Source organism: Perognathus longimembris, chromosome 2 (genome assembly GCF_023159225.1).
Source record: "Perognathus longimembris pacificus isolate PPM17 chromosome 2, ASM2315922v1, whole genome shotgun sequence".
NCBI classification, from domain to species: Eukaryota; Metazoa; Chordata; class Mammalia; order Rodentia; family Heteromyidae; genus Perognathus; species Perognathus longimembris.
Genome location: NC_063162.1, coordinates 49,224,311 through 49,241,752, shown reverse-complemented (window position 1 = coordinate 49,241,752; position 17,442 = coordinate 49,224,311). Strand labels below are relative to the sequence as shown.

At 37.3% G+C, this 17,442-nt stretch overlaps 1 protein-coding gene and 1 long non-coding RNA gene across 3 annotated transcripts in view; one reads left to right on the top strand and one right to left on the bottom strand.

Annotated features, from left to right (window-relative positions):
• The window catches only part of Adk (adenosine kinase), a 420,812-nt gene that overhangs the window by 102,612 nt on the left and 300,758 nt on the right, over positions 1 to 17,442 (bottom strand). For both annotated transcript variants that reach the window (XM_048339095.1, XM_048339096.1), the window contains exon 8: positions 882 to 917. In XM_048339095.1, the coding sequence (XP_048195052.1) occupies positions 882 to 917 (36 nt within the window). The remainder of the gene's footprint in view (positions 1 to 881; positions 918 to 17,442) is intronic.
• Positions 14,228 to 17,284, top strand: LOC125346486. The gene is made up of 3 exons (XR_007209940.1): positions 14,228 to 14,814; positions 16,151 to 16,567; positions 16,616 to 17,284. It is a non-coding gene; the product is annotated as an uncharacterized LOC125346486 (long non-coding RNA).

Genomic DNA, 17,442 nt, shown 5'->3' with positions numbered 1-17,442 from the left:
ATAGTATTCTATATAGTTCCGGCTCAATTAAATACCATAGTCATAAAAGTCTCATAAACTCAGTTAATTCTCTATCAATTAACCTGGGTTCATATTGGAGTCAGTGTTTTCTAACAATTAATTGAAAGATGGATATTGCACAGATAAAAACATGGTCTTGACTGTTATCTTAATTTGGCCAGCAACTACTACATGGAATTTTGAATCTTGACAGCATAATTCTTCTATTAGGAAAATAGAATCAAGGCCTGGAAATTAAAGCCAATTATCTATTTTGTTTCATAAAATTTATGTATATTTTATGTTATCTAAAAGAAAAGAGAGCTAGAGGTAAGGAAGAAAAATAAAGAATTCTAGTGGGAAGTTCATATGATCAGGATTTAAATTAATCAGTTCCTAACAACTGTTAGGTACAACCTTTTGGAAATTAATTTGCATAATGATAATCTACATGTGATACGGTTGAAATTATTTAAGCGACATTATATCTCAGTATTTAGTCTTGCTCCACCACTGCTTTAGCAGTGAATCCTTGTGAAATGTAATGCAGCTAATGAGGTAGCTTTTTAACTGAACAAACTGACAGGCCCCATATCTGCAGAGGCAGCTTGAAACCGTGCCCAACCTCTTGGCTTCCCAAGAGGCTTTTCAAAATTCAATAAATAACATCTGTAGGCGATGTTGGGTGCAGACCTAGCAGAGTGCGTCATAACACTGTGCTGGCAGAACAAAGAAACCATGACGACTGCCAAGTTTCCATGGCAACTGCTGCGAGGCTCTGAGAGTATAATAGCACATCAATCACTGTCCAAAAGAACTTCATTATCAGCTAGAAAAAAACCTTTAGGATCTGTTTAGTGTGCAATTGTGGGTTAACTCACCTCAAAGCCTTGCTCTCTAGCAAAAGCATCAGCTTCCTGAAATAAAAAAAAAAGAACAGTTAATTATAAAGTGCTAGGTAATGAAGAAATAATCCATTTTGAAACTCATTCAAACAGTCTTCTTTTTACACAATTATCTCAATATAACCACATAGTTCAATTTTTATTCTTACACAAAAAAGATTTTCTTTTCCTCTTGGCATAATAAAAAAAAGGCAGCATAATGTCAATACACTTCACAAGTTACAATAAAGAAGATGTAGTGCATGTTTTTACTGTAGCTGCCACAGAGAGTTCAGGTGTACTGGCCCCAGCAAAGAAAGACAATAATTTGAAACCTAAAGGAACATACTAGTGGATATATTTCCAATTAAAACAATATCTCTCAGAAAGCTCTTCTGTAGAGTAGAAAGAGAATTCCTAATAGATGTATAGGTAAAGAAAAATCACCATTTTGTAATTAGCATGAGGATATTTATATATTTAAGGATCAGCAATGATTAGAAAATTCATTGGGTAAAAAGATGAGGAAGTTTTTCTCTTACCCAAAGCGCACAGATTATAGACTGGTCACAGGGAGCAAAGTATAACTTTATAATGAAAGGATCAAGTTGTCATCACTTTAGCTCAGCAATCAATCCTATCATTTATCATCAAAGGTAGTGGGATCACCAGATATCTGTGCCTTCAGTTATGATGCAGTATAAAGTATTCTGACCAAAACTGTTTAACACAAATTCATTGAAACTACAGCTCAATAACCTATAGTCACCAAGAAAGAGAGGAAAGGAAGAAAGTTTAATGTTAAGAGTGAGAAAGTGAATGGACGAAAAATGAGGTCAAACATCTATAGTATAACTAGTTTAGTCTCTTCAACAAGTCACTGTCAATGACGAAGTGGGGGAGAGGAAAGTGAGCAACAACAATGCATGAACCTTGATAGGATTATATTTTAACAAATGAGAGAGCGAGAGAAAGAGAGAGAGAGGGAGGGAGAGAGAGGGAGGGAGAGAGAGAGTGAGAGCGAAAGAGAGAGAGGGAGAGGAAGGGAAAGAGAGAACACGAACCAGAGAACAGAAATGGGGAGGCTAGAAAATATTTGAAATTATTAGTTTAATAAGAAAAATGTCCTTGATTTTTATAGATGTGTCCTCAAGTATTTAGGGGTAAAATGTTATGGAGTAAGTAATTCACTTTATGACAATTCATAAAAAAGTACAAGTGATGCAAAACTGGCAAATGTTAATATGTAACTATGAAATCTCTCTCTATATAGTATTCAGGTACCCAATATCCCAACTATTTTGTGCAACTGAAATTTTTCATAATGAATCATCAAAAAACCCTAACAAAACCTAAGCCCTAACCCTTGAAATTTCTCTTCCATGCAGGGTAACAAAAGCTGCACATTAAAACAAATGGTTAAAACTTGAATACACAGGGGCTGGGGATATGGCCTAGTGGCAAGAGTGCCTGCCTCATATACATGAGGCCCTGGGTTCGATTCCCCATCACCACATATACAGAAAATGGCCAGAAGTGGCGCTGTGGCTCAAGTGGCAGAGTGCTAGCCTTGAGCAAAAAGAAGCCAGGGACAATGCTCAGGCCCAGAGTCCAAGCCCCAGGACTGGTCCCCCCACCCCCCAAAAAAACAAAACAAAACAAAACTTGAATACACAAAATTCTTCTAAATTTTAAATAAATATCTGAAGAACATAACCTAATGATCAATATATAACCTAGTGCTATTACTGCAGGCAGACTATCAAATGACAAAACCACAGCTGTGCAACTGAATCCTTTCCTTTAACTCTTTGGTTTGTGCATACATTTTAATTTTGGGACAGATAGAAAATGGAGGCAATATTACTTTTCAATTCTACTTCCCTCTTGAAAGTGAAAAAAAAATGCAGACAACTGTCAAGAGCCTCTACATCTTAACTTACATTCCTCCAAAATTATCTTTGCCAAAAGATATTAATAGAAGGATGGGATATGAGCCGAGTAGCGAGAAGATCCAACTCAACTAAGCGACTGCTGCACCAAACCATGTAAGGCAGAAAGTAGTCAGTGTCTCCAGCACTGATTTGGTTACTACCTACACATTGAAGAAAAACACTAAGGAAAAAAATTATGTATACACTCATGATCCAATATTCTAATAATAACAGGTAGCTTTAGAGAAACATTTTGAGGATTTGAAAAGGTCAGAATGCACAATTACAGCTGAACGGTGAAGTAACACAATGTGATAAGCTGAGAGTGCAACTTTTAAGGCTGTTCACCGGAGAAATACTGGCTGACCATGCAAGAAGTTGATGTAGACAAGGAAGAAAAAAAAATTATTATTATCTTTGTGATTGTCTCAAACAACATTAAACTCTTGAAGATTTACTTACAACATAACTTTGCTCATTAAATAGTTAATAATGTTTACTGCTTGGGATATCAAGGCATAGGATATGGTTCAACAGATGTCAATATAGTGTTTTCCAATCTGTCACAATTACCTAAATTAATTCCTATATGAAAAGGCAATTGAAAACCCTATTAGAACTACTTTTTAAAATGAAACTATATTGGAGCTCTAAAAAAAACTTGAAGCATCAGTAGGACTAAGACATAAAGTTTAAAAATCCACATACAGTAAATATTTTTTAAAAAGGAGGGTATTTTTACGTACATATCTAGGGGAGGAAAGCACCCTACCATTGAACAAAATACACGTGCAAATGTATGTGTGTGTGTGTGTGTGTGTGTGTGTTAGCACATGTGTTAGTACTGAGGTTTGAAGTCAGGACATTGTGCTTGTTTGGCTGGTATTTCTACCACATGAGCCATAGCTTAGTTTTTTGGTGTTTTTTTTTTTTTTTCGCCAGTCCTGGGGCTGGAACTCAGAGCTTGAGCACTGTCCCTGAGCTTCTTTTACTCATGGCTAGCAGTCTACCACTTGAGCCACAGCACCACTTCTGGCCTTTACTGTTTATATGACACTGAGGAATCAAATGCTGGGCTTCATGCATGCTAGGCAAGCACTTTACCACTAAGCCACATTCCCAGCCCCTTGCTTAGCTTTTTGCTATTTATTTGGGATACAAAGGTTTCTTACCTTGTCTGTGTGGGCTCTCTTTGAACCATGATCTACTAGACCTCAGCTTCCTAAATAGGATTACAGGAGGGAGCCAGTAGCATATGGACCTCACATGGTTGTTGTTGTTTTAATGCCAGTTTTATTTGTATGATTAACTGTAATATAGCACAGTACAGGAATAATTATAAGATACATATATAGATGCCAAATCATTATTATAAAGGAAACTGGATCCTAGGATATTTTTATGTCTGTAAACAATTCCTTGCATCAATACATTTGTGGCTGAGGAAGGATATACTTAAGAAAAGTCAACTCAATTTTCTGTCTTGGTGCCCCCTCATACAGGTTTGTTGAGCTGTGCCTTATCACTGTGAAAGCTAAGCACTTGTTCTATGGCTTAAAATGATCTTATCTTCTAACTTCCTCCCACCTACATTCCTTTGATCTTGGGCTGATGCCCCAAGTCACACCATTAGAGAAGACAGCTGGCTCATATCACTGCAGACTTTTGCTAACCTCTGATCTGAATGTGTTTATAGATACAATGATGGAACATTTATTTTTCCCTCTCAGCAAAACAAACAAAACAACACAGGGGAACAGTTTGACCCACTAAGAATTATCTTACTTCTCAGATTCACTGTATGAAGGGACAGAAAAAAATGAGGGAAGAAAGAAGGTGAGTAGATGGTGGGCATAAGAGCAAGGGAGGCTTCAAATATCAGGGGTAATTCCAAGTAAACTGATCACACTAAATTGAAAAGGACTTTTTAGTGTGCCATCTAAGAAGAAGTGAGAAAAGAAAACAAGCAAGTCCCCATCTGTGCTGCCCCAGGGCGCCGCATACTGAGTTTCACAAATCTAATGAAGCAGTCAGGTTAAAATCCAACCACAGAGTAGATGTGACATGTGGAGAACAGCTAGGATAGAAAAGAGAAGCAGGGCGGTGCCTAATGCAGGTGATTATCCGTGTGATAATCATTATATTTACAAGCTTTCCATTTCAGATCTGACATCAAAAATCACAAAGGAGGAGGAATTAGGGAAATAAACAACTGACACAGAGGCTTTCCTGCTCCCCAAGAGAGTAGAGTACTTTCATTCATGCATGGCAAGCAACAAAAGCAAAACTAAACAGTCCAGGAAAAAGCATTTCTGAGAAGGCTGCATTTCACATTAACACCTCTTTCCATTTTGATGACTTTCACTATTATTCAATTTCTCAGACAGGTCCCATCGCCAAAATCAGGTCCCATTGTTGCCTATGCTATAATACAGTATCATTTTTGGTTTACAATGAATGATACTCACATAATATGTCTTTTTCCAACAACAGAGTCATTTTCCCTTCCTGGAGTTGAGTGTTGTGAATAAAATGACATATAATTAAAGTCTTAGACTCTCATCTACACCAGCCACTTAGGATTTACAGTAGGCTTGCTGCCTCACCATCCAGGCTAAAAGGGTGCTGATGAAACAATCAGCAAATATGGGTTTTGAATTGGGGTTAAAAAAAGGTTGAAATCCACGGTTAATGAAAACTCCAGAATCCTTACATTAAGAGCTATTTTAAGGGATTAGCAGCTGCTATTAAAAGGCACAATCCTCAGATTAGAGAGGAAAGGAAACTCAAGGATATGTTTGCAGGCATGAAAGAGAACTATTTCCTTTATAATCAATTGAGGAGAAAATTATTCCTTTTATTTTGTCTGATAATACCCAAGTTCTTATTTATAAAGCAGAATGACTATAATCAATATTAAACTAAAGCCACAAATTGTTCATCCTCTCATTTCATTTCTAAGTATTGGTAAGTAGTTATATAGAAATCACTTTCTGTAAATTGACCTTGTATCATAAAACTTTATCAAATTCATTTTTAATTATAGTTTTTTTATATTATCTAGAGTTTTCTACAGGGTATGTACACTGTCTATGTGAAGATAATTTTCCATATTCCTACTAACCATTCCACAAAGATATTTTGCAAAGTGAATACCTTTAAAGACAAAACTTTACCTTTTTGCTGCAGGGTGATGGAATGAGTATGACCACTAACTATCACCACTATGAAAGCCATAGCTCCTAACCCGTCCGTGCCTTTCACTTCGGCTCTGCACTTCAAGAACCCAGAACTATTCAAGAACTATTATCTGTCTGTTCACGATACCACCTTGCTTTTGGATTCCAGACACAGGGAGGCCCACTTGCATGCTAAAAATTCATATGCTGAAACCAAAGGGAGAAGGTCTGATTCAGAATCAGGGAAAAATAAACTCCAGGCTATCTTCCAGAAGCAGCCTACCTATCCAAAACACACTACCCTTACTCAAGTCCAGAGCACTGGAAAATGTCAAGGAAAGATGGAGCTACCAGACCAGTTTTACATTATTTTATTTACTTTTCCATGTGACAAAAACTTAGCCCGAAATATACTTTAGACTAACAACATCTTAGCCCAGAGGTGTATCTCTGGTACACAGCAGTTGCAGACCATAAAATGACATTAAAGGGCTAGGCATATTGGTGCTTGCCTGTAATCTAGCTATAGGAACAGAGATAGGAAGTGATTTGAGGTCAGCCTGGGCAAAGTTAGCAAGACCCTGTCTTTTTAAAAAAATTTATTAATTGAACACAAATTTTTTGACAAGTTGTGCAAAAAGGGTAGTTACATAGTAGGGGAGTGTGTACATTTCTTGTGATATCTTACGCCCTGTTTTTCTTTCCCTTCTCTAGGTCATGTAGACATATATACAATATACAATGTGTCAAGAACATATACAGTAGCCACGTGGCCAAGCCCAAGAAAATTCTCCTAGGGCTTTAAATGTAATGTCGATATTAGACAATATGTCGACAGTAGTCTTATATGGACGTACATACATAGCTTTTGAGCTATTGTATTCCACTGAGAGGTCAATTTTTGACCTTTATATGTTGAGTAGTTGTTTGGTTTTAGTTACATACTGTTGGGTCGCTGCCCCAATCCTGTGGGAAATACCACTTGACAAGCAGTTTTTGGTTTCACAGACCTGGTCTCTACTGTCTCTCCATCTCCCTTTCTTAACAATCATATATCAGGGAGATCATGCCCCTTTGTTTTCTGTGTTCTAGGGCTTGTCTCGCTCAACATTATTTGTTCGGGTTCTGACCATTTCCCTGCGAATAACAATATTTCACCATTCCTAATCGCTGTGTAGTAGTCCATTGTGTATAGGTACCATATTTTTTGGATCCATTCATCTGTGGAGGGGCATCTGGGTTGTTTCCATATTTTGGCTATTGTGAATTGTGCAGCGATAAACATGGAAGTACAAATGTCTTTTTGATATCTTGGGACTTGCTGTTTAGGATAGATGCCTAGGAGTGGTATGGTTGGGTCATAGAGTAGGTCTATATTGTGCTTTTTGAGAAACCTCCATACTGTTCTCCAAAGTGGTTGTACTAATTTGCACTCCCACCAACAATGGAGAAGGGTTCCTCTTTCCCAGCACCCCCTCCAGCATTTGTTGTTGCCTGAGTTCAGAGTATAGGCCATTCTAACTAGGGTGAGGTGGTATCACAGGGTTGTTTTTATTTGCATTTCCTTTACTACCAGGGATGTTGAACATTTCCTCATATGTTTCTTTGCCATTTTTATTCTTCTCTTGTGAAGTCTCTCTTTAGCTCCTTTGCCCATTTCCTAATTGGTTTATTGGGCTTGGAGGGGCTTAGTTTTTTGAGTTCTCTGTAGATGACAGATATTAGGCCTTTGTCTGTTGCTGTGTTGGTAAAGATCCTTTCCCATGTGGTTGGCTGTCTTTCTGTTTTGGTGGCTATGTCCTTAGCCGTGCAGAAACTTTTTTTTAGTTTTTGACGTTGTCTTTTTATTTTATTAAGTTACTCTATAGTTATTATAAAGGTGGTGCCCACAGGAGTTAAAATTACATAAGGCAGCTAATGAGTACATTTCCTTTCATACAGTGTCTTCTGTTCCCTCATTCTCTCCCAGTCCCTCCCTCCCGTCTCCATCCATGAGTTATATAGTTCACTTTCATCAGTGTCCAGGGAACTCTACTGCTGCAATTTTTTTTTTTTTTGGCCAGTCGTGGGCCTTGGACTCAGGGCCTGAGCACTGTCCCTGGCTTCTTCCCGCTCAAGGCTAGCACTCTGCCATTTGAGCCACAGCGCCGCTTCTGGCCGTTTTCTGTATATGTGGTGCTGGGGAATCGAAACTAGGGCCTCGTGTATCCGAGGCAGGCACTCTTGCCACTAGGCTATATCCCCAGCCCAACTGCTGCAATTTTTCACTCATTTCCCCTTGAGTTCTGTGCCCTCCCCCCAACCCTTCTGAAAATATACACTTGAATATATCATACATAAGGTAAAGAAGACAGAGTCATCAAATAGTAGACCCTAAAAATGGAAACAAAACAACAAAAGAGAGATCTCTTGTTTCCATATCTTGGAGTTGGTTTCAATATGTTTATTATTTCATATAAATATGAAGAGGCACTCAGGCATTGTGCCTTGGTGTTTCTTCTAAGATTACCCTCTTCTGATCTCATTGTGTATGGATATCTAGAATCGTGCAGAAACTTTTTAATTTGTAGTAGTCCCATTTGTCGAGTCTTTCCCCTATTTGTTGTGCCCCTGGGACTATATTCAGGAAGTTCCTACCTGTGCCTATAAGTTCTAGCGTCTTTCCTACTCTGTCTTTCAGTAGTTTCAAGGACTCAGGTCTGATATTGAGGTCCTTGATCCATTTTGAGTTGATCTTGGTGCATGATGATAGGCTTGGGTCTACCGCAAGATCCTGTTTTAAAAAGTGAGTGTGGTGGTTCACACCTAGCAAGGCAGCAGGTGAAAGTACAAGACTTCAACCCAAGGCTGGCCCATGCAAAAGTTGAGACCCTACTCAAAAAATAAGTTTTAAAAAGGGCTGGAGGCAGGGTCTGGGAATATGGCCTAGTGGCAAGAGCGCTTGCCTCCTACACATGAAGCTCTCGGTTCGATTCCCCAGCACCACATATATGGAAAATGGCCAGAAAGGGCGCTGTGGCTCAGGTGGCAGAGTGCTAGCCTTGAGCAAAAGGAAGCCAGGGACAGTGCTCAGGCCCTGAGTCCAAGGCCCAGGACTGGCAAAAAAAAAAAAAAAAAGGCTGGAGGTGTAGCTCTATTGGTATAGTATTTGCCTAGCATGTACAAAACTGAGTTCAGATCCAAGTATCAAGAATAACAACAACAGGGGCTGGGGATATGACCTAGTGGCAAGAGAGCTTGCCTTGTATACATGAGGCCCTGGGCTCGATTCCCCAGCACCACATATACAGAAAACGGCCAGAAGTGGCGCTGTGGCTCAAGTGGCAGAGTGCTAGCCTTGAGCTAAAGGAAGCCAGGGACAGTGCTCAGGCCGAGTCCAAGGCCCAGGAATGGCCGAAAAAAAAAAAAAAAAAAAAAGAATAACAACAACAAAAAAGATATTAATCTGATTACATAGCACGTGAATAACATGTAAATCCTAAATAATGTGGTATACATGAGAGCCTAAAATAAGATAGGAAATTCCTATGTAATTAATTAATATAATTAATGAGGCCTAATAATCATTTTGAATGTCTTTCAATTCAAAGTAGTATTGTTCAAGAGGCAGTAATAATCAAATGGAAAGTTTATTTACTATATTATCTTAAATAAATCACTCAGTATGTAACAGTCTTCAATGATAAACTTGAGATTAACACAATCTATTTCATTAGATTGTAATAAAGAAATAAAATGTTATGGAAAACTATAAAGTCATTATGGAAGTCCATGGTAAGAGCTCAAGACAATTTAAACAAATGAGTTCTGGAGTATATTCAGTGATTTTCCCTACCACAGATCATATTTGTTGTAGGCAGCCTCCAAAGTGGCCTCCAATGCTTCCCAATTCTGGAATTTAAACCCCGGTATAGGTTTCTCCTCTAGGGTGTGTGCTAGACCTACTGACTTGCCTCTAACAAATATATATAAAAGAGACAGGATGTTCTGTTCATCCTCTTGGATCCCCTTCCTTCTCTGTGGGCTCTTACTGTGGGGGATAAGTTGCCATGTTGTGAGAACACTTAGGAAGAAGGGCAAAGTCAACACCCAGAGACATCCACGCTTGATAACAGGCAAGGAAGTTGATCAATTCCCAGCCAAGCAGAAAGGTGATATAACTCTGGGTTATACATCAATTTATCTTATAAGACCCTGAGTCAGAGACACTATATCTAAGCTATGTCTGGATTTCCCACCCACATTTTATCAATGAGGACCTAAACTTCTGAGAGGTTAAACAAAAAGAAAAATTCAGATAATTTCTTCTTCAAATTATGTTAATGAAAACTTCAAAGCACGTATGGTCAACCAATTAATCACAGGACAATCAAATTCAGGACAGAAAATTTAGATGCATGTTGCCTAAATGGTTTTGTGTAGCTGATTATGGCTAACCATTTCTTCAACAAAAATTAAGCAAACAAGAAATATCTTTTATATAGAATTCATTTTTAGCTTTGAGATTTCCAATTTTCCATGTCATTTGTTATTCTATAGCAATAATTGTCTCATTGAGACTACAAGAAGATGTTTAAGTAGTGCTAGAATTCTCAACATTCGAGTTACAAAACAACCCACTTTAAGATTGTTAACAGTTGTAAGTAGTGATACATCTCCACGTCAGCCTGAAATTTAATGGTACAGAAATAGCAGTGATTTTTCTTTTTATACCAGATATATGACAACATAGCTTGTGTTGCTTAAGTCTGTTTTCTTATGCTGTTCTTTAGACTTAACATTTCTTTATGCTATCTACAAAATCATTTATACATTTTCTTATGACACTGTATTAGTGCTAATACTTTCATTATTATGCCATTATGAATTAGGAAACATTTTAATTTGTAAATAAAAGAAGGATGGAAAAATTGTTATCTAAAATTTGAGCCTGGAAGTCCTTCTTAAAATAAATTTCATTGACAAAAATATCTGTACTGGCTTATAAAAGAAATATAATATAAAACTTTTTGGAGATTTTCAACTGTGTTCTGACATTTATTACCATATGCTTCCTGTCTACAGACTTGCTGCATAGAAATATTAGTTAAAATTTATTGAGTGCCAAAAACTCTGTGGGGGCATTGTACACCTATAACGACAGTCATGGCCTTTACCCAATAGATTTATAATAAAAATGAGATAGTATATAAATAATACCTTCATAAATGAAACTGGAAAACATATCAGACAACCAAAACACAGGCTAAAAAATTGTACTTAGTTTATAAAACTGAACTCATTCACAAAGTGGTTTCTTAGCTAGCTGACATGTCTATTCCAGCAAGCAAAGTTATTCATTTCTACTTTTAAACATATTTAAGGTGGCAATGAAAGAAAATGTTAGCAAAAGTGCTTCATTAGTTTCTGAAGAATGATAAGACAGAGGACAGTCTAAGAAAATGCTCATAGTAGTTGTATTGGGTATTTATTTTCATGTTTAATGAGATAATGTCTTTAGCATAAATGCTCAAATCATTTGTTTATTCAAGAAATCATGACTCTTTTTCCTTTGTCATATTTAATCATCATAAAACATCCCCTACAACAGGTATGATTTTCATTTTACAGATGAAAATCCGAAGGTTTAGAGGCTGGCATTTGGATCTGAGGCATCTGACTGCTCTGTGATGAACTCTTCCCGGTTTTTTTTGTTTTGTTTTGTTTTGTTTTTTTGCCAGTCCTGGCCCTTGGACTCAGGGCCTGAGCACTGTCCCTGGCTTCCTTTTGCTCAAGGCTAGAACTCTGCCACTTGAGCTACAGCGCCACTTCTGGCCATTTTCTATAGATGTGGTACTTGGGAATCGAACCCAGGGCTTCATGTATACGAAGCAAGCACTCTTGCCACTAGGCCATATTCCCAGCCCTCTTCCAGGTTTTGTATGTCTGAAGACCTTTTGTTTGTCTTCGTTGCTTTACTTTATTTTTTAGTCAGGGTCTTTTTGCTCAGGAGTTCCTTAGTGTTCCTCCTACCTCTGCCTCTTGTGTAGTGAGCATAGGCATATACCACCATGACTAATCCAATGGCAATTTGATATTAGATGTCAAAGACATGAATTTTGTTTTGGGTGTTGGATCTTTTGATTTTCACTTCATGGATTTTAGATGTAAATGACAACTATATATTCCACTTCCAGGGCTATTTTAGTGACCTTAACTTATGATAGTCTGGAGGCTGTACAAAACTATCTCTTAGAAAAAATACAAAATGAAGGCAAACAGTATATGAAACTCATAAGTGGACAAGTATAGAGTACACACAGTTTGCTTTTCTTCTTAAAAATGTATTTCCAGTGAAATGGCAAGGGTAGGATATGAGGTATGATAGATTAACAGAGAATTTAGAGGGAGCATTGATTTATAGTTGCTTTGATTCTATCTGCAGAACCTATCATTAAACTCCATCATTCGTTAGTCTTTAGTATTTTGAGAGAGAACAGGGAAAAAAATTCAGGAATCGCAGTGATATTCAGTCTAAAACAGAACTGCAGTAAATAGACTAAAGAACGATTTATTAATCTAACAAAAGGTAGTTAAAAACATAAAGCACCTATAGGTGGTATCCTATACCTAGTAAAAATAAATTTCCTCCCATGCCAGGATTTCACACGCGTGTGTTTGTGCATGTGACAGAGTATACGTACACACATATGCCTACAACCATACTATCCCAATCCAAACACCACCAAAACCAATATTGTTTTCTTTCTTGCAAGTGGAATCAGTAATTATTTATGGTACAGAGAATATTGTAATGCCACTATCTTATAACCAAATTAATCACAGACAAAATTTTCACAGTGGCCAGTGGGAAGTAGCAAGAACAGACACAGAACTAATCAATACAAAGCTCTCTCCCTTTAAATGTATTATGAAGAAGTTGTACAAAGGGGATTTTGCTTATCTTTCCTACTTCCATTTGTACTTCCCAATGCCCTGCCCCTGAACAGATCGCTTAATAAAACACAATAAAACTACCAGAGCAAAAGGAATTAAGCTAAATGTACAAAATAGATTTCAAAATAAAATAATAGAAAAATGAAAGGAAATACTCAATTGTGCACATTGTATATACTCAGCAAGGTTGTATGAGAGTGATTCACCTACCCTTGCTAGATAAAAAAACAAATAGGTTTTAAGAAATGGAATATTTCTACAAAGTTCATACTGATTGTATTTCACATTGAAATGGGAGTCCGCCTACACTAACTCTTCCTTATTTGCAGATTTAACACATGCAGTTTTGATCAAGCTCCGACAAAATATTAAAAAAAAAATCTAAAGAAACAGCCAGGTGCTGGTGGTTCATGCCTGTACAGTAATCCTAGTTATTCAGATGGCTGAGATCTGAGATGTTATCTCCAATTAACACCAAAAAGCAAGAAGTGGAGGGACAGTTAATAGGCCCTAAGTTTAAGTCCCAGGACTGGCATTAAAAAAAAAAAAAAAAAAGAAATTTCAAAGACAAAAATTTTAAATTCCCGTGTTTACATTAATGCAGCTCAGTTGATGCAGTGTAGCTCTCAGTTCTTACTACTCATGGTCAGTAATGTTTAAAACATTTTGTGTGATCTGCCCTGACCTTAATTTTATGAAAGTATGTTTCCAAAAAAAGAAAATGGTTAGCCAGGCTTATGCCTGTAACCCTAGTTGCTTAGGAGGCTGAGATCTAAGGATCCAGCCTAGGCAGGAAAGTCAATGAAACTCTTATCTTCAATGAACCAGTGCAATGTGGTAGAGCACTAGCCTTGAAAAAAAGAGCTAGCCTTGAGTAAACGAGCTCAAGGACAGCATCTAGGCCCTGAGTTTACACCACAACCGACAGACAAAAACAAAAAAACAAAGCAAATGCTACACAAAGAGATAAGGTAAAGTTAATGTGCTTTATTTAAGTGATAAAGTGGAAAACAGATTTGTTGAATGGTGGAATGTCTTTAGCAGAAATGAGTCAAGTATCCTCAGTATATATATTCTGAGCATGCACAGTTTTTCTTCAAGGGCAGCCTCCTTGGAACCATATATCATGGTACTTCATAGACTATTTCTTTTTTTTTGCTGGTTGGGCCTAGGCACTGTCTCTGAGCTCAAGGTTAATGCTCTTCCAGTTTGAATCACAGTGCCACCTCCAATTTTATGGTGTTTAACTGGATATAATAATCTCACAGACTTTCCTGCCTGAGCTGGCTTTGAACCACAATCCTTGGAACTCAGCCTGAGTAGCTAGGATTACAGGTGTGAGCCACAGGTGCCCGGCAACTTTTTTTTTTTCTTTATTAGAATCTGAGAGAAAACATTATTTAAGTGCAGTTGCCCAAATATCAATAATACACTGGGACTTGAAAGTAACAGAACCTGGAGGTAGTTATAATGTACTGAAGCACCATAAAATGATGAGGATTGTAGTTGATATGTTGGATTAGTTTTGTTAAAAGCCATTTTGATTTTTGTATGTACTATTACAAAGTGGTTTCTAGCAGAGCCATCTCAAGAAACTGTTCACTAATCTCAGCCTTTATTATTGGCCTTTAATAGTATGACTTGATCTCTTTTTGTCAGTAAAGAACTGCAGAGTATAACAGAATATTTATCTTAAGAAATAAGCACTCATTTCCTTCTATTCTTTCAGAGATGTAACTTTAAATACTCTCCAAATTTCTTTGTACTTCGAATTATTTGTCACTTCCTTAGTAAATATTTTTCTTCCTTCAAATCTGTGATCAATTTCCTCTACTTTCTCCTGTATATTTATGCCTTTGATTTGGATTTAGCAACTCTAATGTATTTTTTTGTTTATTTTTTTGTAATTTGTTTATTAGTTAAACACAATTTTTTTGACAAGGTGTTGTGCAAAAAGGGTTCAGTTACATAGTAGGGCAGTGTGTACATTTCTTGTGATATCTTACACCCTGTTTTTCTTTCCCTTCCCTAGGTCAGGTAGACATATATACAATACACAGTGTACCAAAAACATATACAGTAGCCACGTGGCCAAGCCCAAGAAAATTCGCCTAGGGCTTTAAATGTAATGTCGATATTAGACAATATGTCGACAGTAGTCTTATATGGACGTACATACATAGCTTTTGAGCTATTGTATTCCACTGAGAGGTCAATTTTTGACCTTTGTATATTGAGTAGTTGTTTGGTTTTAGTTACATACTGTTGGGTCGCTGCCCCAATCCTGTGGGAAATACCATTTGACAAGCAGTTTTTGGTTTCACAGACCTGGTCTCTACTGTCTCTCCGTCTCCCTTTCTTAACAGTCATATATCAGGGAGATCATGCCCCTTTGTTTTCTGTGTTCTAGGCTTGTCTCGCTCAACATTATTTGTTCGGGTTCTGACCATTTCCCTGCGAATAACAATATTTCACCATTCCTAATCGCTGTGTAGTAGTCCATTGTGTATAGGTACCATATTTTTTGGATCCATTCATCTGTGGAGGGGCATCTGGGTTGTTTCCATATTTTGGCTATTGTGAATTGTGCAGCGATAAACATGGAAGTACAAATGTCTTTTTGATATCTTGGGACTTGCTGTTTAGGATAGATGCCTAGGAGTGGTATGGCTGGGTCATAGGGTAGGTCTATATTGTGCTTTTTGAGAAACCTCCATACTGTTCTCCAAAGTGGTTGTACTAATTTGCACTCCCACCAACAATGGAGAAGGGTTCCTCTTTCCCAGCACCCCCTCCAGCATTTGTTGTTGCCTGAGTTCAGAGTATAGGCCATTCTAACTGGAGTGAGGTGGTATCTCAGGGTTGTTTTTATTTGCATTTCCTTTACTACCAGGGATGTTGAACATTTCCTCATATGTTTCTTTGCCATTTTTATTTCTTCTCTTGTGAAGTCTCTCTTTAGCTCCTTTGCCCATTTCCTAATTGGTTTATTGGGCTTGGAGGGGCTTAGTTTTTTGAGTTCTCTGTAGATGACAGATATTAGGCCTTTGTCTGTTGCTGTGTTGGTAAAGATCCTTTCCCATGTGGTTGGCTGTCTTTCTGTTTTGGTGGCTATGTCCTTAGCTGTGCAGAAACTTTTTAATTTGTAGTAGTCCCATTTGTTGAGTCTCTCCCCTATTTGTTGTGCCCCTGGGACTATATTCAGGAAGTTTCTAAGGTATTATTGCATAGGCGAAAAATAAGACTTTATTAATGATGCTTTAGGATTCAAGTTTTTCTACTTTTTCTTACAAGCAATCATTCTACCAGTTAAGCTATATCTCTAGCCCTTCTTTGTATTTTTCTACTGCATATTGGCTTTTTCATTCTCTCTACTATTTCTGTTGCTTAACTTCTTCCTTATTTGCTAAATTCTTTCCAGTCAACTGTTAGTCTTCTAATATTTTCTCTTTAGTTCTGGGAGAGAGTGGGGTTCCCTTATTCCTCACATTTGATATTAGCAACACAAATCCTGCCTCACTTCTAGAGATGTTTAGATACTTTCTTTCTGCATCTGATTGGTACCAAGTTCTGCCAAGTCCATATTACAAGTATACATGAGCTATTGTTTCCAATCTAATTGCCTCAAAACTAGGTTCAGTACTAACTCTTACATATATAACTGATAAAGTCTATTAACCAGTCTCTAGTACTAGTCTCAGTGCATCCTTGCATATGACCATTGATTTCACTTTCCTAAATATCAAATGTGATTTGCCTCTGCTTAAAAAGCTACCTACTCTTTCCTGACACAAGTCCCAGTTCCATAGTCTGACTTTCAAAGGACCTCCACAGTGTGCCCCTACTTTTCTTCCTAGCCTGATCTTTTACTCTCTTATACATGTACCAGGTGCCAATCAAACTAGAATATTTGCTATTCTCTGAACATGCCCCAGGCTTTTTTGCCTTCATGCTACCTTGCACATGTAGGCACTAAATGAATTAGAATACCTTCAACAACACTTGTCAAAATCCTACCCATCCCTCCAGGGTTAGTTCACCCATCTTTCTCATAATGGAAAGCCTTCTTGAACTGTTCATGGCTTCTCCTTTCTCTGCTTCCTTTAAGTGGCTTCCTGTGTTGCACAAGAATTTTGCTCAAATTGTAAATGTTTCTCTTATTTGCAATTATGGAAATTATTATTTGTATAGTTTATCTACCCTACTGGAGAAATTGTGTAGAAAGTTTTTCACTTTGTATCCTCAAAACATCTTATATATTACTATGAATAAAGAGATAATTAATTCCAGTCCATTTACCAAATGATCAAGACAAAGTCCCCAAATACTTCTAAATCACACTGATGATACCTTGATTTCTTTTAGCTTGTGCTTCATTTTTGGGATCAGAGCTGAGTGACTTTAGTACTCTATTGATTCACATGTTATAGTTATTTCTGTTGCCTTGTGATTTACTAATAGTTTGTTTTCTCCTCTAATTTATCAGCTTAACAACAAAGTTTTCTTTTT